The following is a 24,064-nucleotide window of genomic DNA, read 5'->3' as shown; positions in this document are numbered from 1 at the left end:
GTATCTACAAATAGGCTTTGGTTTCTGGTATTTATCTTTGGCAACGGGACTAGGCAGGGATGCCCGCTGGCATCAGGGGCATCTCAGTGATCAATTTGCAATATGGAATTTATTTGTTTGCAGACGACGTGCTGATGAACTTGTCGTCCCCTCAACTCTCCCTTCCCATCCTTGTGTCACAGCTGGCAAATTCTTAGGTACAGGGTAACAGTGCTAAGAGCTAGTACTTCACCTTTCCCCTCATGCTACTAAACTCCTAGAACACAAATCTGACTATCTGTGCTGTCCAACGGCCATCATAGTATTTATCACTACGACCCGTTATTTTGGTGGCTTAAGCCACCAGGGACAGCAGCCTACACAGACCATCTGTTGGCACAGCCACGTTTCCATCACATATATTACTTCTTCACAAATAGCGCCCTCATCGCCGCTAACCTCATTCTTTCCTGTGACCTCACTATGACCCTCCTCAGGCTCCCACCAAGCCGGTGACCTGCTCTTCACTTCTTTGACTCGCTAAAGTCTCATCTACACTCTCCGGTACTCCTCCACTCTCCGGTTCTGTGAGGACTCCATACGATCAGTGCCGGGGCCTCCAATAGGCAGCTGCATGGGGCGCCAGCCACTGGAGGACACACTGCCAATAAATGTGTCTGCTTGTGCTATGGCTCATGGCTGTGAGGACGTTCTAGCAGCGGTCGCGGGGCTGGTTTAGCCAGCCGCAGTCACCTCTGTCAGTCACTGAGATAGTGTGCACCGGGATCCCTGGGGTAATGCTTTGGCCAGGGGACTCGGTGACAGGGTTCCTCTGGCTGTGGCATTATCCCCCAACTTGAAAAAGTTAAGTGCTGGTTATGGCAAATACAGGTGACCCCCTATGCTTTTTATCCCCTTTATTTCCATAACTAGGATCGGATTAGAGCCCAGTGCTGGTTGCGCATAACATAGGGGATCTCTACGTCGTTTGTCCCCTGTATTTTGGCAACCAGGGCTGATTCTGAATAGTCTGGTGCTGGTTGTGCTAAATACAGGGGATCCCTACGTTGTTTGTCCCCTGTATTTAGCACAATCAGTACTGAGTCTCCAAAGCTTGTGCTTTTGGGAAAGGGGTGGGGGGGAGGTGTTAAATTTTACACAAGCTTCCGTTCTCCCTGATCCGTCCGTGCATCTGTGTTTATTTATTTTATTACCCACAGATGCATGCATCATGGATCTCCCCGTCCATGCATCGGTGTCATTGACACACAGATCAGGGAGCTCCGCACATGCATCTGTGTCGGCCATCACATCGCTCCTTGTGCATACACATGGGGCGACGTGTGCCAAATCGAGAAAGAAAAGTTTCTGATCTTTCTGTATGTTGAAGAGATCAGCGACCAAGAACAACCATCCGAGGCAGAGCGCATCGCCTTGTTGTCATACCCACGTGGCACTGTTTACACAATTATGTCGTTCTGATCCTTCAAAAACAGCCAAATCATTTGAAATATCGTACCGTGTGTGGGGGTCTTAAGCTTCAAAATACCCTGTATATGTCCCCTTCTGATCCTACGTATCATTGATTGTTCCTTCCTGCAGTACTGTCACACAACGAATGCATTTATTTTTACCTGGGGGTGTGTGGGGGGGCAGTGTTACCAGAACATTTTAAGGCTGTCAAAGAGACGTGTGGGGGAGGTGCTGAATAGACAGATAGGGATGAGGCTGGAGATCAAGAGACAGCAAAGGGAAAAGGCTGGAAGTGGAGAGAGAGGGATGAAGCTGGAGATGGAGAGTCAGACAGATGATGCTGGAGAGACATGGGAGGGAATACATATATACAGTACATCCAGAAAGTATTCACAGCGCTTCACTTTCTCCACATTTTATGTTACAGCCTTATTCCAAAATGGAATAAATTCATTTTTGGCCTCAAAATTCTACACACAATTCCCCATAATGACAACGTGGAAAAAGTGCTTTTGAGATGTTTGCATATTTAATTAAAATAAAAAAAAATAAAAAAAAACTAAGAAATCACATGTACATAAATATTCACAACCTTTGCCATCAAGCTCAGAATTGAGCTCAGGGGCATCCTGTTTCCTAGTTCATCCTTGAGATGTCCCTACAGCTTAACTGGAGTCCACCTGTGGTAAATGCAGTTGACTGGACATGATTTGGAAAGGCATACACCTGTCTATATAAGGTCCCACACTAGACAGTGCATGTCAGAGCACAAACCAAGCATGAAGTCCAAGGAATTGTCTGTAGACCTCCGAGACAGGATAATCTCGAGGCACAAATCTGGGGAAGGGTACAGAAAAATAGTTGCTGCTTTGAAGGTCCCAATGAGAGATTGGGGAAGAAGGGCCCTAGTCAGGGAGGTGACCAAGAACCCGATGATCAGTCTGTCAGAGCTACAGCATTCCTCTGTGGAGAGAGGAGAACCTTCCAGAAGGACAACCATCTCTGCAGCAATCCACCAATCAGGCCTGTATGGTAGAGTGGCCAGACGGAAGCCACTCCTTAGTAAAAAGAACATGGCAGCCCGTCTGGAGTTTGCCATAATGCACCTGAAGGACTCTCAGACCATGAGAAACAAAATTCTCTGGTCTGATGAGACAAAGATTGAACTCTTTGGCGTGAATGCCAGGCATAGTGTTTGGAGGAAACCAGGCACCACTCATCACCAGGCCAATACCATCCCTACAGTGAAGCATGGTGGTGGCGGCATCATGCTGTGGGGATGTTATTCAGCAGGAACTGGGAGACTAGTCAGGATAGTGGGAAAGATGAATGCAGCAATGTACAGAGACATCCTGGATGAAAACCTGCTCCAGAGCGCTCTTGACCTCAGACTGGGCCGACTGTTCATCTTTCAGCAGGACAACGAACCTAAGCACCCAGCCAAGATATCAGAGGAGTGGCTTCAGGACAACTCTGTGAATGTCCTTGAGTGGCTCAGCCAGAGCCCAGACTTTAATCCGATTGAACATCTCTGGAGAGATCTGAAAATGGCTGTGCCCAGACGCTTCCCATCCAACCTGATGGAGAGAGGTGCTGCAAAGAGGAATGGGCGAAACTGCCCAAAGATAGGTGTGCCAAGCTTGTGGCATCATATTCAAAAAGACTTGAGGCTGTAATTGCTGCCAAAGGTGCATCTACAAAGTATTGAAGAAAGGCTGAATATTTATGTACATGTGATTTTAGTTTTTTTTGTTTTTTTAATTAAATTTACAAAAATCTAAAAAAACAACTTTTTACACATGGTCATTAGGGGGTATTGTGTGTAGAATTTTGAAGACAAAAATTAATTTATTCCATTTTGGAATAAGGCTGTAACATAAAATGTGGAAAAAGTGAAGCGCTGTGAACAATTTCCAGATGCACTGTATGTGTGAATACTTCCTGCAGTAGTCAATCGCAATAGACTAAATGAAGAGGAGCACTGTGACCTCACCTTTTAGTAGAATAAAGGAACCTACGTCTTTACAATATTGTATACCACTGTCCTTTATTTCCACTGATACGTAGAAGATGAAATAATAGCGCAGACCTTTCCCATAGGGACTGGTTACTCCCTACAGGTCCTGCAGCGCACACACACACAAACTATATATAGTGAGCACAGGTCCAACCAAGAATCCAATGGAGGGGAATAAGGCTGGAGATGAAAACCAGAGGATGAGGCTGAAGATGGAGACAGAGGAATGGATAGATGTACAAATGAACAGAGGGGGATGGATAGACAGCATGAAGTTGGAGAGAAAGAGGGGGGGGGGAGAATGAGGCTAGTGATGGACAGTGTGGGGTATGAGGTTGTAGATGGGGAGACTAGGATGGATGAGGCTGGAGATGGAGAGACAGAGGGAGGGGGGGATGAGGCTAGTGATGGACAGTGTGGGGTATGAGGTTGTAGATGGGGAGACTAGGATGGATGAGGCTGGAGATGGAGAGACAGAGGGAGGGGGGGGATGAGGCTAGTGATGGACAGTGTGGGGTATGAGGTTGTAGATGGGGAGACAGAAGGACAGTGGGAGATGTACTAAGCTCTGGAAAGTGATAATTGGAGTGTGATAAGCAGCCAGCCACTCAGCTCCTGTCATGTTACAGGCTGTTAGAAAAATGACAGTTAGGAGCTGATTGGCTGGTCGCTTATCACTCTCCAGTTTATCACTTTTCAGACAGACAGAGAGGGGTGACGCAGGAGATGGACAGACAGAGAGAGGGGTGACGCAGGAGATGGACAGACAGAGAGAGGGGTGACGCAGGAGATGGACAGACAGAGAGAGCAGGAGATGGACAGACAGAGAGGGGGGTGAAGCAGGAGATGAGCAGACAGAGAGAGGGGTGACGCAGGAGAAGGGCAGACAGAGAGAGCAGGAGATGGACAGACAGAGAGGGGTGACGCAGGAGATGGACAGACAGAGAGAGGGGTGAAGCAGGAGATGAACAGAGAGGGGTGACGCAGGAGATGGACAGAGAGAGAGAGGGGTGACGCAGGAGATGGACAGAGAGGGGTGACGCAGGAGATGGACAGACAGAGAGGGGTGACGCAAGAGATGGACAAACAGAGAGAGGGGTGACGCAGGAGATGGACAGACAGAGAGAGCAGGAGATGGACAGACAGAGAGGGGGGTGAAGCAGGAGATGAGCAGACAGAGAGAGGGGTGACGCAGGAGAAGGGCAGACAGAGAGAGCAGGAGATGGACAGACAGAGAGGGGTGACGCAGGAGATGGACAGACAGAGAGAGGGGTGAAGCAGGAGATGGACAGACAGAGAGAGGGGTGACGCAGGAGATGGACAGACCGAGAGAGGGGTGAAGCAGGAGATGGGCAGACAAGGAGGGGTGACGCAGGGGATGGACAGACAGAGGAACACAGGGGAATGAGCAGATGGTGGACCAGCCTGTACCTACCAGGGAGGGATGAGGGCCCCCAAAAAATGAGTATACCTGTTGTTGGCCTAGGGCACAGTAGCGGATATGTGGCAGTGACATAAGTTTGCAGTATGACATATACAGTAACATGAGCAGGGAAAAGGTTACAGTGTCAGTTATGCAAATAACACGTCCAGGCAGCAATTAACACAATCTAAGTAACTGGCAGAATGTTGGTCTAGGAGGTGTCGAAGCCGGATGATTGGCCGAGACCAGATCTCAAGTTAATATCGGGCGACGCCATTTTATGTTGCCCCTGACGACGCGTCGTCAGCATGAAACCATTGTGTGTGATGCTAATATGCTATTATTAGCATCGTGCGACTGCATTGGTACCACATATTGTTAAAGGTCCTACCATACCCCATACGCACATTAAACCATACATATTATATACAAGACGCACATCTGCACTGTTTATTAAAACACTCTGCACATAAAACGCACCACCCATATTAGCGACTACACGCAATATCCTTACACTTACCAAAACTTAAATAAAGGTTCCCTAAGCATTAAGGTTATTATTAGAGGTCTTATACGTTATCAAGACTATTGTGAAATACATATATTTGGTATCTAAGGTTTAGTACATGATAAGCAGACCATATTTGGTGCCATTCTAAACCACTGTTTATTTGCAGATCTCCGGTTCCATCGGCAAGGAGATCGCAACATGCATTTGCAAGTTATGGATCATAGAGAGTTAGGCATTGAAATGTACTCTGTAATGTAATGTAATTAGCCAGTTTAGACTTGTTCTTCGGTGGGAAAACGCACACAAAGAGCCGTTGGAGGCTGAACTATTACAATACAAACTGACCTATGAACTGTATCGTAACTGAAGAACCAGGAGGAAGAACCAATGGGATTATGCCAACTCGTTCTATTGTACTGCCATTCTCTGTAAGGGTATATATGTAAGCGCTGTAGATCTGGTAGTTAGTCATCTTTCTTTCTGTTGACAGAGGTTTCATAGTTGATGCCGGGAAATCTGGATCCAGAGCGCATGCATATGTATCGACTTTACCTTGTATTTTGTATAACCTTTGCGCTAATTGTGTTATAGATCAAGGCATGTAACTATATGCTTATGTGAATAATATCTTTTTGTGCTTTGGAACCACAATCAAAGTCTGGAAAGCAATTGTTTCTTGTGCGTACGCACCGCTAAATAGCAACATTAGGGTATAAAGATTAATAGGAATTCATAGAGGTAATAAGGCACAGTCAGGGGACACATGCACAGGATCAGTATAGGAGGCAATAAGGCGCAGTCAGGGGACACATGTAAAGGATCAGTATAGGAGCAATAAGGCACAGTCAGGGGACACATGGAAAGGATCAGTATAGGAGGCAATAAGGCACAGTCAGGGGACACATGTAAAGGATCAGTATAGGAGCAATAAGGCACAGTCAGGGGACACATGGAAAGGATCAGTATAGGAGCAATAAGGCACAGTCAGGGGACACATGGAAAGGATCAGTATAGGAGGCAATAAGGCACAGTCAGGGGACACATGTAAAGGATCAGTATAGGAGCAATAAGGCACAGTCAGGGGACACATGGAAAGGATCAGTATAGGAGCAATAAGGCACAGTCAGGGGACACATGGAAAGGGTCAGTATAGGAGGCAATAAGGCACAGTAGGGACTTGCAGGAAGGCATCGGAAAACAAAGGGCAGACAGGATTGAGGTGAGAAGGAAACACTGATGTGTGATGACTATAGCCTCTAGGCTGTGTAAGGCAGCTGGCAGCAGTGAAGACCAGCCCCAGATGACATAAATAACAGTCACACATAGTAATACAGATAACAGAATAAAACATTAGAGATGTGAGTATACCCAATAACAGCTGACTGGCTTTTTAAAAAATGTTTCCATCATCCACATTAGGCACAACACAAAAATTTAACACTTGTGGGTGGAGAGCAGGTATAAAACAATCTGTTGTATATTTGGCACATGTCCCCCCCAGTGCTCCCGATAATTAATTGGCAGTCCTCATTTGCATCCCTAAATGTTGATGGGAATTGACGAATTTTTGGGGCCTCGGCCATGGCTTGTGTAAATATGGGTGTGGCTTGTGTAAATATGGGTGTGGCTTGGTGTAAATATGGGTGTGGTTTGAGGGAGGTATCCACTACAAGATCTGAAAAAGACTGACAAACAACTGAACGATTACAATGTCAAAATCGTGCAGTCGTGTGATGAGCCTGCACTGAATGAGCAGTCGTTCAGTGCAGGGTCATCAATCATCTGGAAACATGCTCAACCTGACGATATCATCAGGATGACCAGCACGTTGGAAAGATGATAGATGTCTAAACGACCAGCCGGCACGCACATCGCTGGTCCTTTAAAACACTTTTGCAAACAATTTGAATGATCGTTATTGTTCAACTTAATCGTCTAGTGGATAACCCCCTTTGATGTAATTATGAGTGTGGCTGGGGGTATGAAATTGTGCCCTGATTGATGCCCCCTGTAATGTTGGGAGATACAGACATATGACCTCAGTATTCTGCACTTACCCTCTATCTGTATAGATAACACGTTACTCCTCTTCCTCACACGGCCGCTGGGGGTTCCCGCCTCACAGGTATAATCCCCAGAATGCCACATCTGAGCTTGCAGAAGTACGTATATATTAGAATCACTGAATTGCGCCTCATATTCCCCATTTCTGTAGAAAGCAAATTCCGGGCGACGTGTAGCTGCGACTGGTAAATTAGTTTCACAGATCAGAATCATCGCATCACCCTCCGATATATCATATAGAGATGCGCTTTCTAGGAATACAGACAGAGCTGCAAGAGAAGATCATACAACTGCTGGGTACGGTGTGACATGTGGGTCATTTACAGCCAGTGAGACACAAAGGTGTAGGTCTCGTGTTGTACTCTGTGTACCATGGTCTTCCCTTCCCATCTCTGATACCAGCGGTCCCATAAACAGCCCATTTTATGGGTAACGTATGTGTAATATGGCTGGTCAGAATGTTTGGCACAAATAATGGCTTGAACGGAGATAGGCATCGCGGGCAGTTAGCGGGCACTGGTAAATCAAGCCCAAAGGATTCTGATCAGACATTTAGCAGCTTTTCATAATGCGCCATCTTTCGTCAGACATCAAAGCCAACAATATACTAATATTTCAAAGCAGGAACGCTTATTATTCTGTACAATATAAAGTATCATTGTATCTGGAAGATTTGCTTTGTGTTGAAACAATTCTCAAAATAATATTGGACATGGTCTAATAGTAATAATTGTTTCTAGCATGGCCGCTGCACCCCGAAATATGTGACAGCCATTATTTCCTAGACTAAACATTCCGCTATAAGGGAAATAAGAGGGGGAATTATACCTGTAACCTCGGGCATGTCAGAGTATCATTTAATAAAAACACCACATTTTATTACAGGAATATTACAAATGATATGAGTATACAGATGTGTCCACATACATCTTACTCCCTTACACGGTAATAAGACTTACTAGTAGCACTGAGCTTTTTGTGATTGCGTCATATTTGCGCAGCAATGTGAATGGGACTCGCAAGCAGCTTCTACTGATACAAATGATATTAGGCATGCCTATATTCTGTGTGCTACTGCGAGTATGTACATGGGGAATGCTATGTTACAGTGTCAGCGGCTGTGTGCTACTGCGAGAGTACGTACATGGGGAATGCTATGTTACAGTGTCAGCAGCTGTGTGCTACTGCGAGTATGTACATGGGGAATGCTACGTTACAGTGTCAGCGGCTGTGTGCTACTGCGACTGTATGTACATGGGGAATGCTATGTTACAGCATCAGCGGCTGTGTGCTACTGCGAGTATGTACATGGGGAATGCTATATTAGTATCAGTGGCTGTGTGCTACAGCGAGTGTATATACATGGGGAATGCTACGTTACAGTGTCAGCGGCTGTGTGCTACTGCGAGTGTATCTACATGGGGAATGCTATGTTAGTATCAGTGGCTGTGTGCTACAGCGAGTGTATCTACATGGGGAATGCTACGTTACAGTGTCAGCGGCTGTGTGCTACAGCGAGTGTATGTACATGGGGAATGCTATGTTACAGTGTCAGCGGCTGTGTGCTACTGCGAGTGTATCTACATGGGGAATGCTATGTTAGTATCAGTGGCTGTGTGCTACAGCGAGTGTATCTACATGGGGAATGCTACGTTACAGTGTCAGCGGCTGTGTGCTACTGCGAGTGTATCTACATGGGGAATGCTATGTTACAGTGTCAGCAGCTGTGTGCTACTGCGAGTGTATCTACATGGGGAATGCTATGTTAGTATCAGTGGCTGTGTGCTACAGCGAGTGCATCTACATGGGGAATGCTATGTTACAGTGTCAGCAGCTGTGTGCTACTGCGAGTGTATCTACATGGGGAATGCTATGTTACAGTGTCAGCAGCTGTGTGCTACTGCGAGTGTATCTACATGGGGAATGCTACGTTACAGTGTCAGCGGCTGTGTGCTACTGCGAGTGCATCTACATGGGGAATGCTACGTTACAGTGTCAGCGGCTGTGTGCTACTGCGAGTGTATGTACATGGGGAATGCTATGTTACAGCATCAGCGGCTGTGGCTACTGCGAGTATGTACATGGGGAATGCTATGTTACAGCATCAGCGGCTGTGTGCTACTGCGAGTATGTACATGGGGAATGCTATGTTACAGCATCAGCGGCTGTGTGCTACTGCGAGTATGTACATGGGGAATGCTATGTTACAGTGTCAGCAGCTGTGTGCTACTGTGAGTGTATCTACATGGGGAATGCTATGTTACAGTGTCAGCAGCTGTGTGCTACTGCGAGTGTATGTACATGGGGAATGCTATGTTACAGCATCAGCGGCTGTGTGCTACTGCGAGTATGTACATGGGGAATGCTATGTTACAGCATCAGCGGCTTGTGAGTCCTAATGGCTGAGTGCCTGATTATCTTGGGTAGAAATACCCCCACAGAAGCAAACGTTGCCACAGCTATCCAGAATGAATAGTTCCCAAATTCCCTCGGACAAAGACCCAATTGGTCGGGGCCGCCATCAGGGGGGCAGGGTGGGACTGCCGGGACTAGAGTTCCGGAAAAGGACACTGGCAGAACGGGAGGAGTTCCATACCTGCTCCTACCACTGCTGCACAGCCTGGCCCTGCACTACCCACTCCCCCATGGGGAGATTTCTCTCTTCAGTTCAGTCTCCGATCACAATGGGGACAATGGACAAGCCCCGTTCCCATACAGCCGCGAATCGTGTCATTGCGGAGCCTAATACTGCGAGGTGGCCGTCCCCACTAGCAACCTGCATCAGAGAAATGTAAGTAATTGTCCATGTATCTGTATGGGTTTGTGTGTATATATGTGCAGAGCCACTAGACTTTTTGGTGCCCTGTGCCAGAGAGCATTGGCGCCCCCCTCCATTTTTTAAATAGGGACATAAGATAGCACACCTGAAAAAGAGCCATGGCTTCATGGGGAAGCGCCAGGGAAGAGATAGGGGAGGCCAGGAGATGCTGGGGATAAATAGGGACATAATATAGTGCACCTGATGGGGAAGGGCCAGGGAAGAGATAGGGGAGGCCAGGAGATGCTGGGGATAAATAGGGACATCATATAGTGCACCTGATGGGGAAGGCCCAGGGAAGAGATAGGAGAGGCCAGGAGATGCCGGGGATAAATAGGGACATAATATAGTGCACCTGATGGGGAAGGGCCAGGGCAGAGATAGGGGAGGCCAGGAGATGCTGGGGATAAATAGGGACATAATATAGTGCACCTGATGGGGAAGGGCCAGGGACGAGATAAGGGAGGCCAGGAGATGCTGGGGATAAATAGGGACATAATATAGTGCACCTGATGGGGAAGGGCCAGGGAAGAGATAGGGGAGGCCAGGAGATGCTGGGGATAAATAGGGACATAATATAGTGCACCTGATGGGGAAGGGCCAGGAAAGAGATAGGGGAGGCCGGGAGATGCTGGGGATAAATAGGGACATAATATAGCGCACCTGATGGGGAAAGGCCAGGGAAGAGATAGGGGAGGCCAGGAGATGCTGGGGATAAATAGGGACATAATATAGTGCACCTGATGGGGAAGGGCCAGGGAAGAGATAGGAGAGGCCAGGAGATGCTGGGGATAAATAGGGACATCATATAGTGCACCTGATGGGGAAGGGCCAGGGAAGAGATAGGGGAGGCCAGGAGATGCCGGGGATAAATAGGGACATAATATAGTGCACCTGATGGGGAAGGGCCAGGGAAGAGATAGGAGAGGCCAGGAGATGCTGGGGATAAATAGGGACATCATATAGTGCACCTGATGGGGAAGGGCCAGGGAAGAGATAGGGGAGGCCAGGAGATGCCGGGGATAAATAGGGACATAATATAGTGCACCTGATGGGGAAGGGCCAGGGAAGAGATAGGGGAGGCCAGGAGATGCTGGGGATAAATGAAGAGGAAGCTACAAGTGAGAATGATTAACAAAAAAATTGACAGGCCAAAACAGTGCCCAGTGCCATGGCACTGGTCGCACCACCCTAGTTACGGTCCTGTATACATGTATGTTAGTGTGATATATATCGATATATCTATCTATATGTGATAGAGATATATATATATATATATATAAACAAACACACACACACACGCACACATACACACTCTTCTCCCCAGGCTGTTTCCTGCTGGCGCATCACCCAGCAGAAACAACCCGCCGCCCGGCACTTATCCCAGCTGTATTCCTGGTCACCCTCCGCCTCCTGGTGGGGAATGCTGGCCTCTGAAGCGACCGGAGGCTAAAGAAGCCTCCGATCACTTCAGTGGCCAGCGTTCCCAGTGATGCACTGCGCAGGTGACATCATCCGCGACGTGAAGAGCTTACTCTGCGTGCCTGTTAGATCCAGTCACAGCAAGACAGCGGGAGCACTGCCGCCGATCATGTTCAGGTAAGTTCTGGGCTGGGGCCAGTCTGGGGGCACTGCATTAAGGGGCAAGTCTGGGGGCACTGCTTAAATCATTATAGCAGGGTTTACAGCATTTTATTATTGCGATGGCCCCATCCGGCTAGAAATTTTTTCTGGGGAGAAGGGTGTAAGTGTGTGTGTGTAAGTGTGTGTGTGTAAGTGTGTGTGTGTGTAAGTGTGTGTGTGTAAGTGTGTGTGTGTACGTGTGTGTGTGTGTAAGTGTGTGTGTGTGTAAGTGTGTGTGTGTAAGTGTGTAAGTGTGTGTGTGTAAGTGTGTGTGTGTAAGTGTGTGTGTGTAAGTGTGTGTGTAAGTAAGTGTGTGTGTAAGTAAGTGTGTGTGTAAGTAAGTGTGTGTGTGTGTGTGTGTAAGTGTAAGTGTGCGTGTGTAAGTGTGTGCAAGTAAGTGTGTGTGTAAAAAATTATATATTAGCCCTAATGAAACAGTTTGGGGTACTTAAGTTTGCACAATTGCCACTAATTAGCACAAGTGGTGCAGAATGGCATAAAGCAGTATTTTTAGGAGAAAATAAGTATTCCTGTCACATTTGGGGTACATGAGAATGGGGGCTAGCATCTTTAAAAGTTGCTGAAGTGAAGTGCTTAGAAAGGTCAAAAACGTACATTCAGCGAACACCTGCAATGAAAAAAACACCTCACCCAAACTTGCACCCCCCCCTTATTAAGAAAGCAGCTGTGAGGATTGTGTAAGTCTCCTCAATAAAAGGACAATACAGAAAAATAGAAAAAACAGCGCTAATGTGGAGTCTTTAGGTATAATGGGTGGGATTTGAGAAATCAACCTTGTGTGGTGCTAAGTGTTCATTAAACATAATGGCATCTGCCTCAAACAAACATTTAATAAAACATGTAAAACACAATATATCAATAAATCACTTCCCTAGGATAGGGACAGTGATATACGTAAGTACTTATATAAAATGGCATATAGAAGCAAAGGTGTACACCAATTGGCTGATTATATCTCTTAATTGTATGCTTGATCCTATTACAGAGGAAAGTTATTAGTGGTTAAGTCCCGGAATAATGTCCAGCAATAAATAGAGACGTTACCAATCCTATAGTGGTTAGCAAGGTGTCCTCGCAAGAGAGTGTCCACAAATGTAGGAATGTGCAGTGGTGTCTGTAGAAATGGTTGGGCCGGGCCGGAACAGGTAGAATTGAATACGGAGAAGTTTCCGGCTGGGGAAAAGTTGCTTCTGGGCCATAGCGTGGAATACGGTACAGAGAGGTGTCAGCACTGTTGAGCAGTGCATAGAACCTAACAAGGTACAGGGATATGTTGGCAATGTTTGTACAGTGCGTAACGAGAGTTACGTATGTGCTGGCACTTTGGGGACAGCGCGTAGCGTGCAATGAGCCTCGGATGTATTGGCACTACGGGAACAGCGTGTGCCGTGCTGTGAAAGGCAAGTATGTGTTGGCATTGTGGGAACAGTGCGTAGCATGCAAGGATGGGCACGGATGTGTTGGCACTATGGAAACCGCGCGTGGCATGCAATGAGAGGGACAGATATGTTGGCATTGCGGGAACAGCGCATAGCGTGCAATGGCCGTGATTCAATCACCGAGACATTTAACTTTGCTGGGAAGCAGTTAATTTGGAGAATGCTGGTTCTCGGGACTTAACCTGGGTGTTTAGTCGCGAGAACAGTCATTCTCCTACTAAAGTGCCGGCCACGCAACGCTAAGCCGGAAAACAACCTCACCACCGGCACTTTAGTTTCATTTCCCCTCGCACCCTCAGGAGGGTACGAGACAAAATCCTTTAGTCCGACTAAAAAGTCAGACTAAAGGATTTTAGCTCTGAATGGCTCCGGGAGCTCCCTCCCAGGGCTATTCACCATCGCGCTAAATTGAATCATGGCCAATGAGAGGCAGGGATAGGTTGGCACTGGGGGAACAGCGTGTAGCGTGCAATGAGATACATGCAGTGGATGCAATAACGCTGGACTTCAAAACAGCAAGTATAACAGAGTACACACAGATAAATGCAAACAGCTGGAATTGGAGCAACCAACTATCCTGGCGCAGAGTATAAGACCCTCAAAAGACTTTACCAGGGATCCCAGCAAGAGGATATGGGCTTTAGGCAGTGAGGACTCAGGTTGCAGCCCAGTGTAGTTGGTTCCCACCACAAAAGCAACAGGGTACTTAGCTGATATAATGTCTCTGCCTGGAGACCGCGGATTGATGCAGGTATTGATGTGCTGGTGTTGAGGAAAATGAAGTCTGGAGTTTAAACAACACTGGAAGAAAACTAAACTGGCGAGTATAGTTCTGTAGCAAGAATACGGAATTGGAAATGTGCACTGAGCAAGTTCTTGTAGTGGCTGGCTGATAGATAATTCCCAACTTGAGTCATCGGTGCTGGAGGTTAGTGGTAACACCTGAGCGGTTATTTCATCTGTAGCCTAAGGCTGAGCCAAGGTGGGATTAAAAAAGGACTAATTGGGAAGGCCAGCAATCATGGGCCTGCTGATTGTTGGAAGTAGGCCACTGGTGTCCATGACTGCTGGTACTGACAATCCCCAATATAAAAGGGCCCACAAAAAAACAAAGCATCAATTAATCCCTTGCAAACCAGCTCAGGCTCCCCTGCTTCTCTCCCATGACATACCCATCACCTGCAATGAGTGGGAAGGGCAAGGCCCAACAATACTAGGCTGCAACCACCAGGGGAAGCTGCAGTTGCAACCACCGTAGGCGCTATAAAGCCAGGCACCCAAGCCTGCAAGGAACGGTTGCCGGGGCAACGGGAGGGGGCAATACTGTATGACTCTGGGGGTGCAACATTATAAAAAAAAAGAAAATATAAAAAGCCATGATAAAAGTGAATTTCACAATGTAAATCGACAAGGGCACTCTACTGCTCAGAAGCAGCATCTACAACAGTGGTTTCCAAATAGGTCACATTTTCCAGGTCACCCAGCAGGAGCACAGGTGTAGTCATTACTCACTGACACATTTCCCAGGTCACCCAGCAGGAGCACAGGTGTAGTCATTACTCACTGACACATATCCCAGGTCACCCAGCAGGTGCACAGGTGTAGTCATTACTCACTGACACATTTCCCAGGTCACCCAGCAGGTGCACAGGTGTAGTCATTACTCACTGACACATTTCCCAGGTCACCCAGCAGGTGCACAGGTGTAGTCATTACTCACTGACACATTTCCCAGGTCACCCAGCAGGAGCACAGGTGTAGTCATTACTCACTGACACATATCCCAGGTCACCCAGCAGGAGCACAGGTGTAGTCATTACTCACTGACACATTTCCCAGGTCACCCAGCAGGAGCACAGGTGTAGTCATTACTCACTGACACATATCCAAGGTCACCCAGCAGGTGCACAGGTGTAGTCATTACTCACTGACACATTTCCCAGGTCACCCAGCAGGAGCACAGGTGTAGTCATTACTCACTGACACATATCCCAGGTCACCCAGCAGGAGCACAGGTGTAGTCATTACTCACTGACACATTTCCCAGGTCACCCAGCAGGAGCACAAGTGTAGTCATTACTCACTGACACATTTCCCAGGTCACCCAGCAGCTGCACAGGTGTAGTCATTACTCACTGACCCATTTCCCAGGTCACCCAGCAGGAGCACAGGTGTAGTCATTACTCACTGACCCATTTCCCAGGTCACCCAGCAGGAGCACAGGTGTAGTCATTACTCACTGACACATTTCCCAGGTCACCCAGCAGGAGCACAGGTGTAGTCATTACTCACTGACACATATCCAAGGTCACCCAGCAGGAGCACAGGTGTAGTCATTACTCACTGACACATTTCCCAGGTCACCCAGCAGCTGCACAGGTGTAGTCATTACTCACTGACACATATCCCAGGTCACCCAGCAGGAGCACAGGTGTAGTCATTACTCACTGACACATTTCCCAGGTCACCCAGCAGGTGCACAGGTGTAGTCATTACTCACTGACACATTTCCCAGGTCACCCAGCAGCTGCACAGGTGTAGTCATTACTCACTGACACATATCCCAGGTCACCCAGCAGGAGCACAGGTGTAGTCATTACCCACTGACACATTTCCCAGGTCACCCAGCAGCTGCACAGGTGTAGTCATTACTCACTGACACATTTCCCAGGTCACCCAGCAGCTGCACAGGTGTAGTCATTACTCACTGACACATATCCCAGGTCACCCAGCAGGAGCACAGGTGTAGTCATTACCCACTGACACATTTCCCAGGTCACCCAGCAGCTGCACAGGTGTAGTCATTACTCACTGACACATATCCCAGGTCACCCAGCAGGAGCACAGGTGTAGTCATTACCCACTGACACATTTCCCAGGTCACCCAGCAGCTGCACAGGTGTAGTCATTACTCACTGACACATATCCCAGGTCACCCAGCAGGTGCACAGGTGTAGTCATTACTCACTGACCCATTTCCCAGGTCACCCAGCAGCTGCACAGGTGTAGTCATTACTCACTGACACATATCCCAGGTCACCCAGCAGGAGCACAGGTGTAGTCATTACTCACTGACACATTTCCCAGGTCACCCAGCAGCTGCACAGGTGTAGTCATTACTCACTGACACATATCCCAGGTCACCCAGCAGGTGCACAGGTGTAGTCATTACTCACTGACACATTTCCCAGGTCACCCAGCAGCTGCACAGGTGTAGTCATTACTCACTGACACATTTCCCAGGTCACCCAGCAGGTGTACAGGTGTAGTCATTACTCACTGACACATTTCCCAGGTCACCCAGCAGGTGCACAGGTGTAGTCATTACCCACTGACACATTTCCCAGGTCACCCAGCAGCTGCACAGGTGTAATCATTACTCACTGACACATATCCCAGGTCACCCAGCAGGTGCACAGGTGTAGTCATTACTCACTGACACATATCCCAGGTCACTCAGCAGGTGCACAGGTGTAGTCATTACTCACTAACACATTTCCCAGGTCACCCAGCAGCTGCACAGGTGTAGTCATTACTCACTGACACATTTCCCAGGTCACCCAGCAGGTGCACAGGTGTAGTCATTACTCACTAACACATGTGTAAAGTTCCACAGGTGGAGCTAATTATTTCACTTGTGGTTCTGTGAGGATACCTGGAAAACATGAACTGTTTGGGGTCCTGAGGACTAAGTTTGAGAACCTATGCCCAAGAACAAAGACTTGGGGGTCTATTCATTTAGCAGTGAGAAGTCCTATATCAGTGATAACAGGACTTCACAGCTTCCCCCCAGTCATATAAGGGATTACCGTGGAGAAATCTCAGCTACATACAGTAATTTGGGGAGAGCAATTCATAGAAGTACAGCTTTACATTTCACTTGAAACTCCATTCACCATCTCAGGATAGCGTAAGGCAGCTTGTTAGGGGAGAAGAGCAGTGAAGACTGCTGTCTCCCTGTTCTCTCTGCTCCCTTCATGGACAGGAGTCAGAGCAGCCCTGGGTATATTCATATGCCGGGTCACCTCCTCTGAGTCCTGACAGCCCGCTGTCCCTGTGCCCCCTTGCTCTGCCCCACAGCACCTGCTGCCGTTATATATTAAGGTGAACAGACATATGCCGGGTCACCTGGCTTCTCCTGACTGCCCATGGCCCCCAGTGCCCCATACCCCTGCTGCTGTGATGACCCGGCGCATGCACGAACAATTACTGAACTAAAAAACTTAACGAGAGAAAAACAGAAGACGGACCGCCACAGCCCAGGATACCGGAGCGCGTCGCATGAAAGGTAAGGATACATTAATTAGTACTTAGACAAGCGATAGATTGCATCAAAATGATTCGCTAGATAGTAAAAAGTAACAATTTAACGTCCACTAGGCGATTGGGGTAACGAAAGTACGATTATAACATTGTAATCATTCAGTCGTTCCTAATCACCCTGCAGTGCCTACACTGAGCGATATGTCATTCAGTGTAGGCGCCCTGCCTCATCCCTGAGCATGGCCAATCTGTCACTATCGGCACATTGACCGGCATGTTCAGGCGATGATAGATGTCAGCATTGCTGGTCACTTCCGACATTGTAGATCAAGATTTATGAGTGAAACGATTACGATGTGGTCATCGTTCAAATCGCTCATTGAAATCGCCTAGTGGATACGCACCTTTACTTGTCAGCCATCCAAAACAAGATCTTTGCCCAGTTATGAATTATATTAGGGAGTCAGTCAGCTAAGGCCTCTGTAAGGGGAACACGGCAGATCTGGTCCTCGGTGGTGCACACTATGAAAAATGTGGGCCCATTGTTGGAATCTTTTTTCCGACATTAAATACAAAGTCAAGGACAAGATGCCGGAGGATCGCAATGTGGCAATCAGGACAGATAGTAGTCAATGGACAGGGAAGGGGGGGCACTAACAGCAGGTGGGTAGGGGGGGGCTCTGCTGCCTGAACCGGACCATGGCATAATGTCCATGATCTGGATGCTCGTCAACTGGGGAGTGTTTATATTTAAAATGGTTTTCATCTTTCTATACCTTCCAACTGTCCCGATTTCAGCAGGACAGTCTTTGTTTTTAGGAGACTGTCCCGCTATTCCACCCACAAGCCACGGTGTCCCACAGGCAGCGATATGGCGGGGGGTAGAGGTTGGGGGACACTAACACACAGCTCTGCATAGCAGCGATGAATGGATGACGTGCTCATGCAGTACACACAGATGTGAACATAGATTCAACTCCACACTTTCTAGATAATTAACTCACATATTTAGACAAACGGACAGGTTTTTAAATAGGGACAAACAACATTTATTGAATTGTTCACAGCACAAAGAGCAGATTAGGAGGTTCCAGGCTGCTGGAGGGGTGGGCGAGGGCTAGGCTGCCGGAGGGGTGGGCGAGGGCTAGGCTGCCGGAGGGGTGGGCGAGGGCTAGGCTGCCGGAAGGGTGGGCGAGGGCCTGTGTCTGTGCAGGGAGCACTTGCAGCAGCTAGGCTCCGCCCCCCACTGACCGCACATGACGTTGCGACACCTCAGATTTCGGAAGATGAATCAGCGGTGGTGATGCTGGAGACATTCCCCACCCCCCCTCCCCCCAGAAATCTGTTCCCCTCTACAGTAGGCATCCATAGGCAAGAAAAAATAAAACCGCAACCCGTAACAGCCGGACATAGTAGCGCTCTGTGTTCATATAGCGTTGCTCCCAAAAGTGACAGGACCCACGTGTTGCTGCACTTAAAAGCCCGCCAGCCGATTAGTGGCTACTACCATGGGAACAGGCCACTGATTGGCTGTGAGTGCTCTGTCTCTTAGCCAATTAGTGGGCTGGCTGCTGACAGATCTCCGCCTGGAGTATCTACTGGACAAGGGGACTGACCGGTGCTGGGGAGTTGGTAAGTACCGTATGCAGTGTGAGGGGGTGACAGAGTTAGTGCATGTGTAATAAAGTTATACAATACTTTGTGTGGTTATGTACAGTCTTTATTTTAATATTTTATCCACAGTGCGGGTACCATTACCGGCCTTCTGCTGGCACTTGTAGTTCTGCCAAAGGGCAGGAATGCTGGTACCTGTAGTGCCACTGTGAAAAACAATATAAAACTTCTAATTATACCATTACCTCTGCACCCACTGGAAGAGCCCTATGATATCAGCTGGGCCTGGAGTATACTCGGGAGGGGGACCTACAAAGGAATCCCTGTCCTGGGCTGATTAATGCGTCAATTGTGCCCTCCCACTGCGACATATCTGACAACGGGCACTACATGGACCAGCCACTGCTCATTGATTGTGTGTAATAGGAGGTGCTTCTAGGTTCATCAAATTAGAGGTAAAGAAATATCATCATGGACAGGAATACGGTCTGGACACATGGAGACCTATCACAGCTCATTATACAGCAGTATGCACCTCAGGAGTTATAGCTGTATATTACATAACCTGGCACATACATGTGCTCCCCCCCTATTATACTGTATTCTGCGTTATTTGGCTACACATCAGGAGATAACATGATAACATAGGATTTCAATACCTAGAAATAACCTGTAATGTTATAAAGATCTACTAACATGTTGCAATATAGAGTGTTTTACAATTACAGCTAATGGCAGGCGTAACTATGGATGGGCAGTCCTTCTTTGAGAACCACAGGAGGGTGTAAATATGGGTGTAGGGGCGGGGGGAGGGTGAAATATCTTCCCGATTGTTCCCTCTGCAATGTTGGGAGATACAATCATAGGATATCAGTGTCCCACACTCACCTTTTATCTCTATATATAACGCCTTACTCGTCTTAATCACGCTGCCGCTGGGAGTTCTGACATCACAGGTATAATCCCCAGAATGCTCCAGCTGCGCTGACGGAACGCTGTATGTATCAGATGCACTGAATTCCTGCACGGTCTGCTCATACATGTAGAAGGAAAACTCCAGCTCCGTAGTAGCTGTGACCAGGTTACGTCTTGCGACACAGGTCAGAGTCATCTCATCGCCCTCTGTCACTGGTGCCTGATTATTTCTTATTACTGGGGTATCAAACAGGTCTGAAAGAAGAGAAGATAATAGAAATACAGGGTACGGTGTGACATGTGGGTCATTTACATCCAGCAAGTGCTACACACAGACGCAGGTCCTCATGTTGTACTCATGCTTAGTCATGTGTTGTGCACAAATCATAGACCTATATATAATGGGTACAGGGTAAGCTGTGCAAGGGGGACCCATACCTCACACCCATTCTCATACTGTCCTTTCCACGGCACCGCAGATTTCATCAGGAACATGGTGCGGACGCCATATTTCCGAAGATCTGCACATGCACACTACAGAAATCACCTGGAAAATGGTGCCCACGCCAATTTCCTCCTGGCACATATATATATTTGGGTACTTGTGTACTTTACATACCCATTGCAGAGAGAACCCAAGTGTCCTACACTCATTATTATTATCAATCGTGGTAATGTCTAAATCCCCTTCACGGAGAGGACCCTGACGTCATCAGCCAGTGTCCAGCGTCATTCCCTACCATCCAAGTGGGTATAGAGGGGGAACATAACCTTGTGGCAAGAGTAGCGAGCTTGAAGTGTGCCGAGCGCACAACTTTCGATACTTGTGTAGGTAAAGTACCATTTAAAACATTAATTGGGTTCTCTCTGCAATGAGTCCGTAAAGTACACGAGTACCTATATTTGTAACCTACAAACTACCATGTTCCCCATTATGCAGATGGAGATTGTTAAAACTAAAATATTGTTGCCCTTAGTTAAGCGATAGCATTTGTGTGAAATAAATGATTGTTACAATTATGTCATAATCATTCGTGAATTTCATCTATTACAAATTGTTTTGCATAAATAAAATATTAATGTGCAATAAGAAAATACATATGTAAGTTAGAAATAAGGGATAAAAGGTTGATAGAAAGCTGCATACAGAAAATGCAACTAATAAAAATAAATATATGTTTTAAATCTTACAATATGGGCGGATGTCACTCACCCAACTTGTTATAGTCTAAGTCTTATATAAAACTTGTTTACCAAATTCTATGAGTAGATAAAGGTAGAATGCGGACTTATGGCATTTCATCTATAAAGCACTTATTAATTAATAGGTAATAGAAGGCTTGTGTGAGTATACAGATGCTATTGCACCTTCATTAAAGAGTTCTGATTTTTATTCCAAGTAGTAGATGAATTATAAGTATATTAAAGTATATGTCCATATTCTCTTTAAAGATGGCTGACAGGGCTGTAACGGTTTTGTTGTGTAATCACCAGGCACACAGATGCTTCCTGGAGATCGCAGACAATAGATAAAGATATACATCTGTAACTAGTGGATGAGGGTCTCTGATACCATGGAAGGGCTCCAGGAGAAGTTGGCACAGTGTGATGTATGGGACATTTCTCGCAATCCAAGGCGGCTCTGGACCTATGGACATTGAGTTGCAGCCATGGACATTTGCATAGGAGTAGTGAGAATTAGGAAATGTCACTGTAAATTCTCTTAGATTGTGAATATTGTAATGAGCTATGCTATATAAGGCAGCTCAATCCGTTATGGTTAATTTAATTTAAACACTCTCTCACCAAGGGAGTAACACCTTGATGGATCAGTCTGCACAATTGTTAAATTACAGCTTGAGGCTAATTAAGCAACATTAGGAACAAGCCATTGAATGTGATCTGATACATGGATATCGCTACTAATTATTAGATGGCTGACGCTTATGATCTAACGGTGGACTGAATGTGTGATTTTATCATTTTGTGGAGAATTACGATCTCTTGCTTGATAGCAACTAGCTTCAATATACAGTCAGGTGCATAAATATTGGGACATTGACAGAATTTTCATATTTTGGCCTCTATTCACCACCACAATGGCTGTGAAATGAAACAAACAAGATGTGCTTTACCTGCAGACTTTCAGATTTAATTTGAGGGTAATTACATCCAAATCAGGTGAACGGTGTAGGAATTACAACGGTTTCTATATGTGCCTCCCACTTTAAGGGGCCAAAAGTAATGGGACGATCAACTCAAAAGCTATTTCATGGACAGGTGTGGGCTATTCCCTCGTTATTTCATTATCAATTAAGCAGGTAAAAGGTCTGGAGTTGATTCTAGGCGTGACATTTGCATTTGGAATCAGTTGCTGTCGACTCTCAATATGAGATCCAAAGAGCTGTCACTATCAGTGAAGCAAGACATCATTAGGCTGAAAAATCAAAGCAAACCCATCAGAGAGATAGCAAAAACATTAGGTGTGGCCAAATCAACTGTTTGGAACATTCTTAAAAAGAAAGAACGCACCAGAGAGCTCAGCAACACCAATGACCCGGAAGACCACGGAAAACAATTGTGATTGACAGAATAATTATTTCCCTGGTGAAGAAAAACCCCTTCACAACAGTTGGCCAAATCAAGAACACTCTCCAGGAGGTAGGTGAATATGTGTCAAAGTCAACAATCAAGAGAAGACTTCACAAGAGTGAATATAGAGGGTTCACCACAAGATGTAAACCATTGGTGTGCCACAAAAACAGGAAGACCAGATTAGAGTTTGCCAAACAACATCTAAAAAAGCCATTACAGTTCTGTAACAACATCCTATGGACAGATGAGACAAAGATCAACTTTACCAGAGTGATGGGAAGTGAAGAGTATGGAGAAGGAAAGGAACTGCTCATGATCCAAAACATACCACCCAGTAAGTGAAGCATGGTGGTGGTAGTGTCATGGCGTGGGCATGTATGGCTGCCAATGGAACTGGTTCCCTTGTATTTATTGATGATGTGACTGCTGACAAAAGCAGCAGAATGAATTCTGAAGTGTTTCGGGCAATATTATATGCTCATATTCAGTCAAATGCTTCAGAACTCATTGGACGGCGCTTCACAGTGCAGATGGACAATGACCCGAAGTATACTGCAAAAGCAACCAAAGATTTTTTTAAGGCTAAAAAGTGGAATGTTATGCAATGGCCAAGTCATTCCCCTGACCTGAATCCGATTGAGCATGCATTTCACTTGATGAAGACAAAACTGAAGGGAAAATGCCCCAAGAACAAGCAGGAACTGAAGACATTTGCAGTAGAGGCCTGGCAGAGCATCACCAGGGATGAAACCCAGCGTCTGGTGATGTCTGTGCGTTCCAGACTTCAGGCTGTAATTGCCTGCAAAGGATTTGCAACAAAGTATTAAAAAGTGAAAGTTAGATTTAGGATTGTTTAGTTTGTCCCATTACTTTTGGCCCCTTAAAAAGTGGGAGGCACATATAGAAACCGTTGTAATTCCTACACCGTTCACCTGATTTGGATGTAATTACCCTCAAATTAAATCTGAAAGTCTGCAGTTAAAGCACATCTTGTTTGTTTCATTTCAAAGCCATTGTGGTGGTGAATAGAGGCCAAAATATGAAAATTCTGTCAATGTCCCAATATTAATGCACCTGACTATGTCTGCTAATGTGTGACCAGCTACGCACTGAGACAAGACATTAAGCTTTTTATATCTAATTTTATACATTTCCATCTGCAAAGGGATCACAGTGATTAGCAACAATATATCTATATGATACAATGTAACAGTGTGATATTTAACTGAAGGTGTTTACATTAATATATTATAACTCCTGGTTTAATTCTCATGACAACATGGCTTCCTCTTAGTGGTTAATAAACAGT

The 24,064-nt window shown here is 46.5% G+C and overlaps 1 protein-coding gene across 1 annotated transcript in view; it reads right to left on the bottom strand.

Annotated features, from left to right (window-relative positions):
• The window catches only part of LOC148532528 (hemicentin-2-like), a 120,771-nt gene that overhangs the window by 79,088 nt on the left and 17,619 nt on the right, over positions 1-24,064 (bottom strand). Inside the window, exons 5-6 of the mRNA XM_088467511.1 lie at positions 20,134-20,415; positions 7,461-7,736 (exon numbers count right to left, since the gene is read on the bottom strand). Coding sequence (XP_088323637.1) covers positions 7,461-7,736; positions 20,134-20,415 — 558 coding nt within the window. The remainder of the gene's footprint in view (positions 1-7,460; positions 7,737-20,133; positions 20,416-24,064) is intronic.

This window comes from Taudactylus pleione, unplaced genomic scaffold, assembly GCF_031769625.1.
Source record: "Taudactylus pleione unplaced genomic scaffold, aTauple2 ptg000073l, whole genome shotgun sequence".
NCBI lineage: Eukaryota > Metazoa > Chordata > Amphibia > Anura > Myobatrachidae > Taudactylus > Taudactylus pleione.
This window is presented reverse-complemented; position numbering and strand designations above follow the sequence as displayed.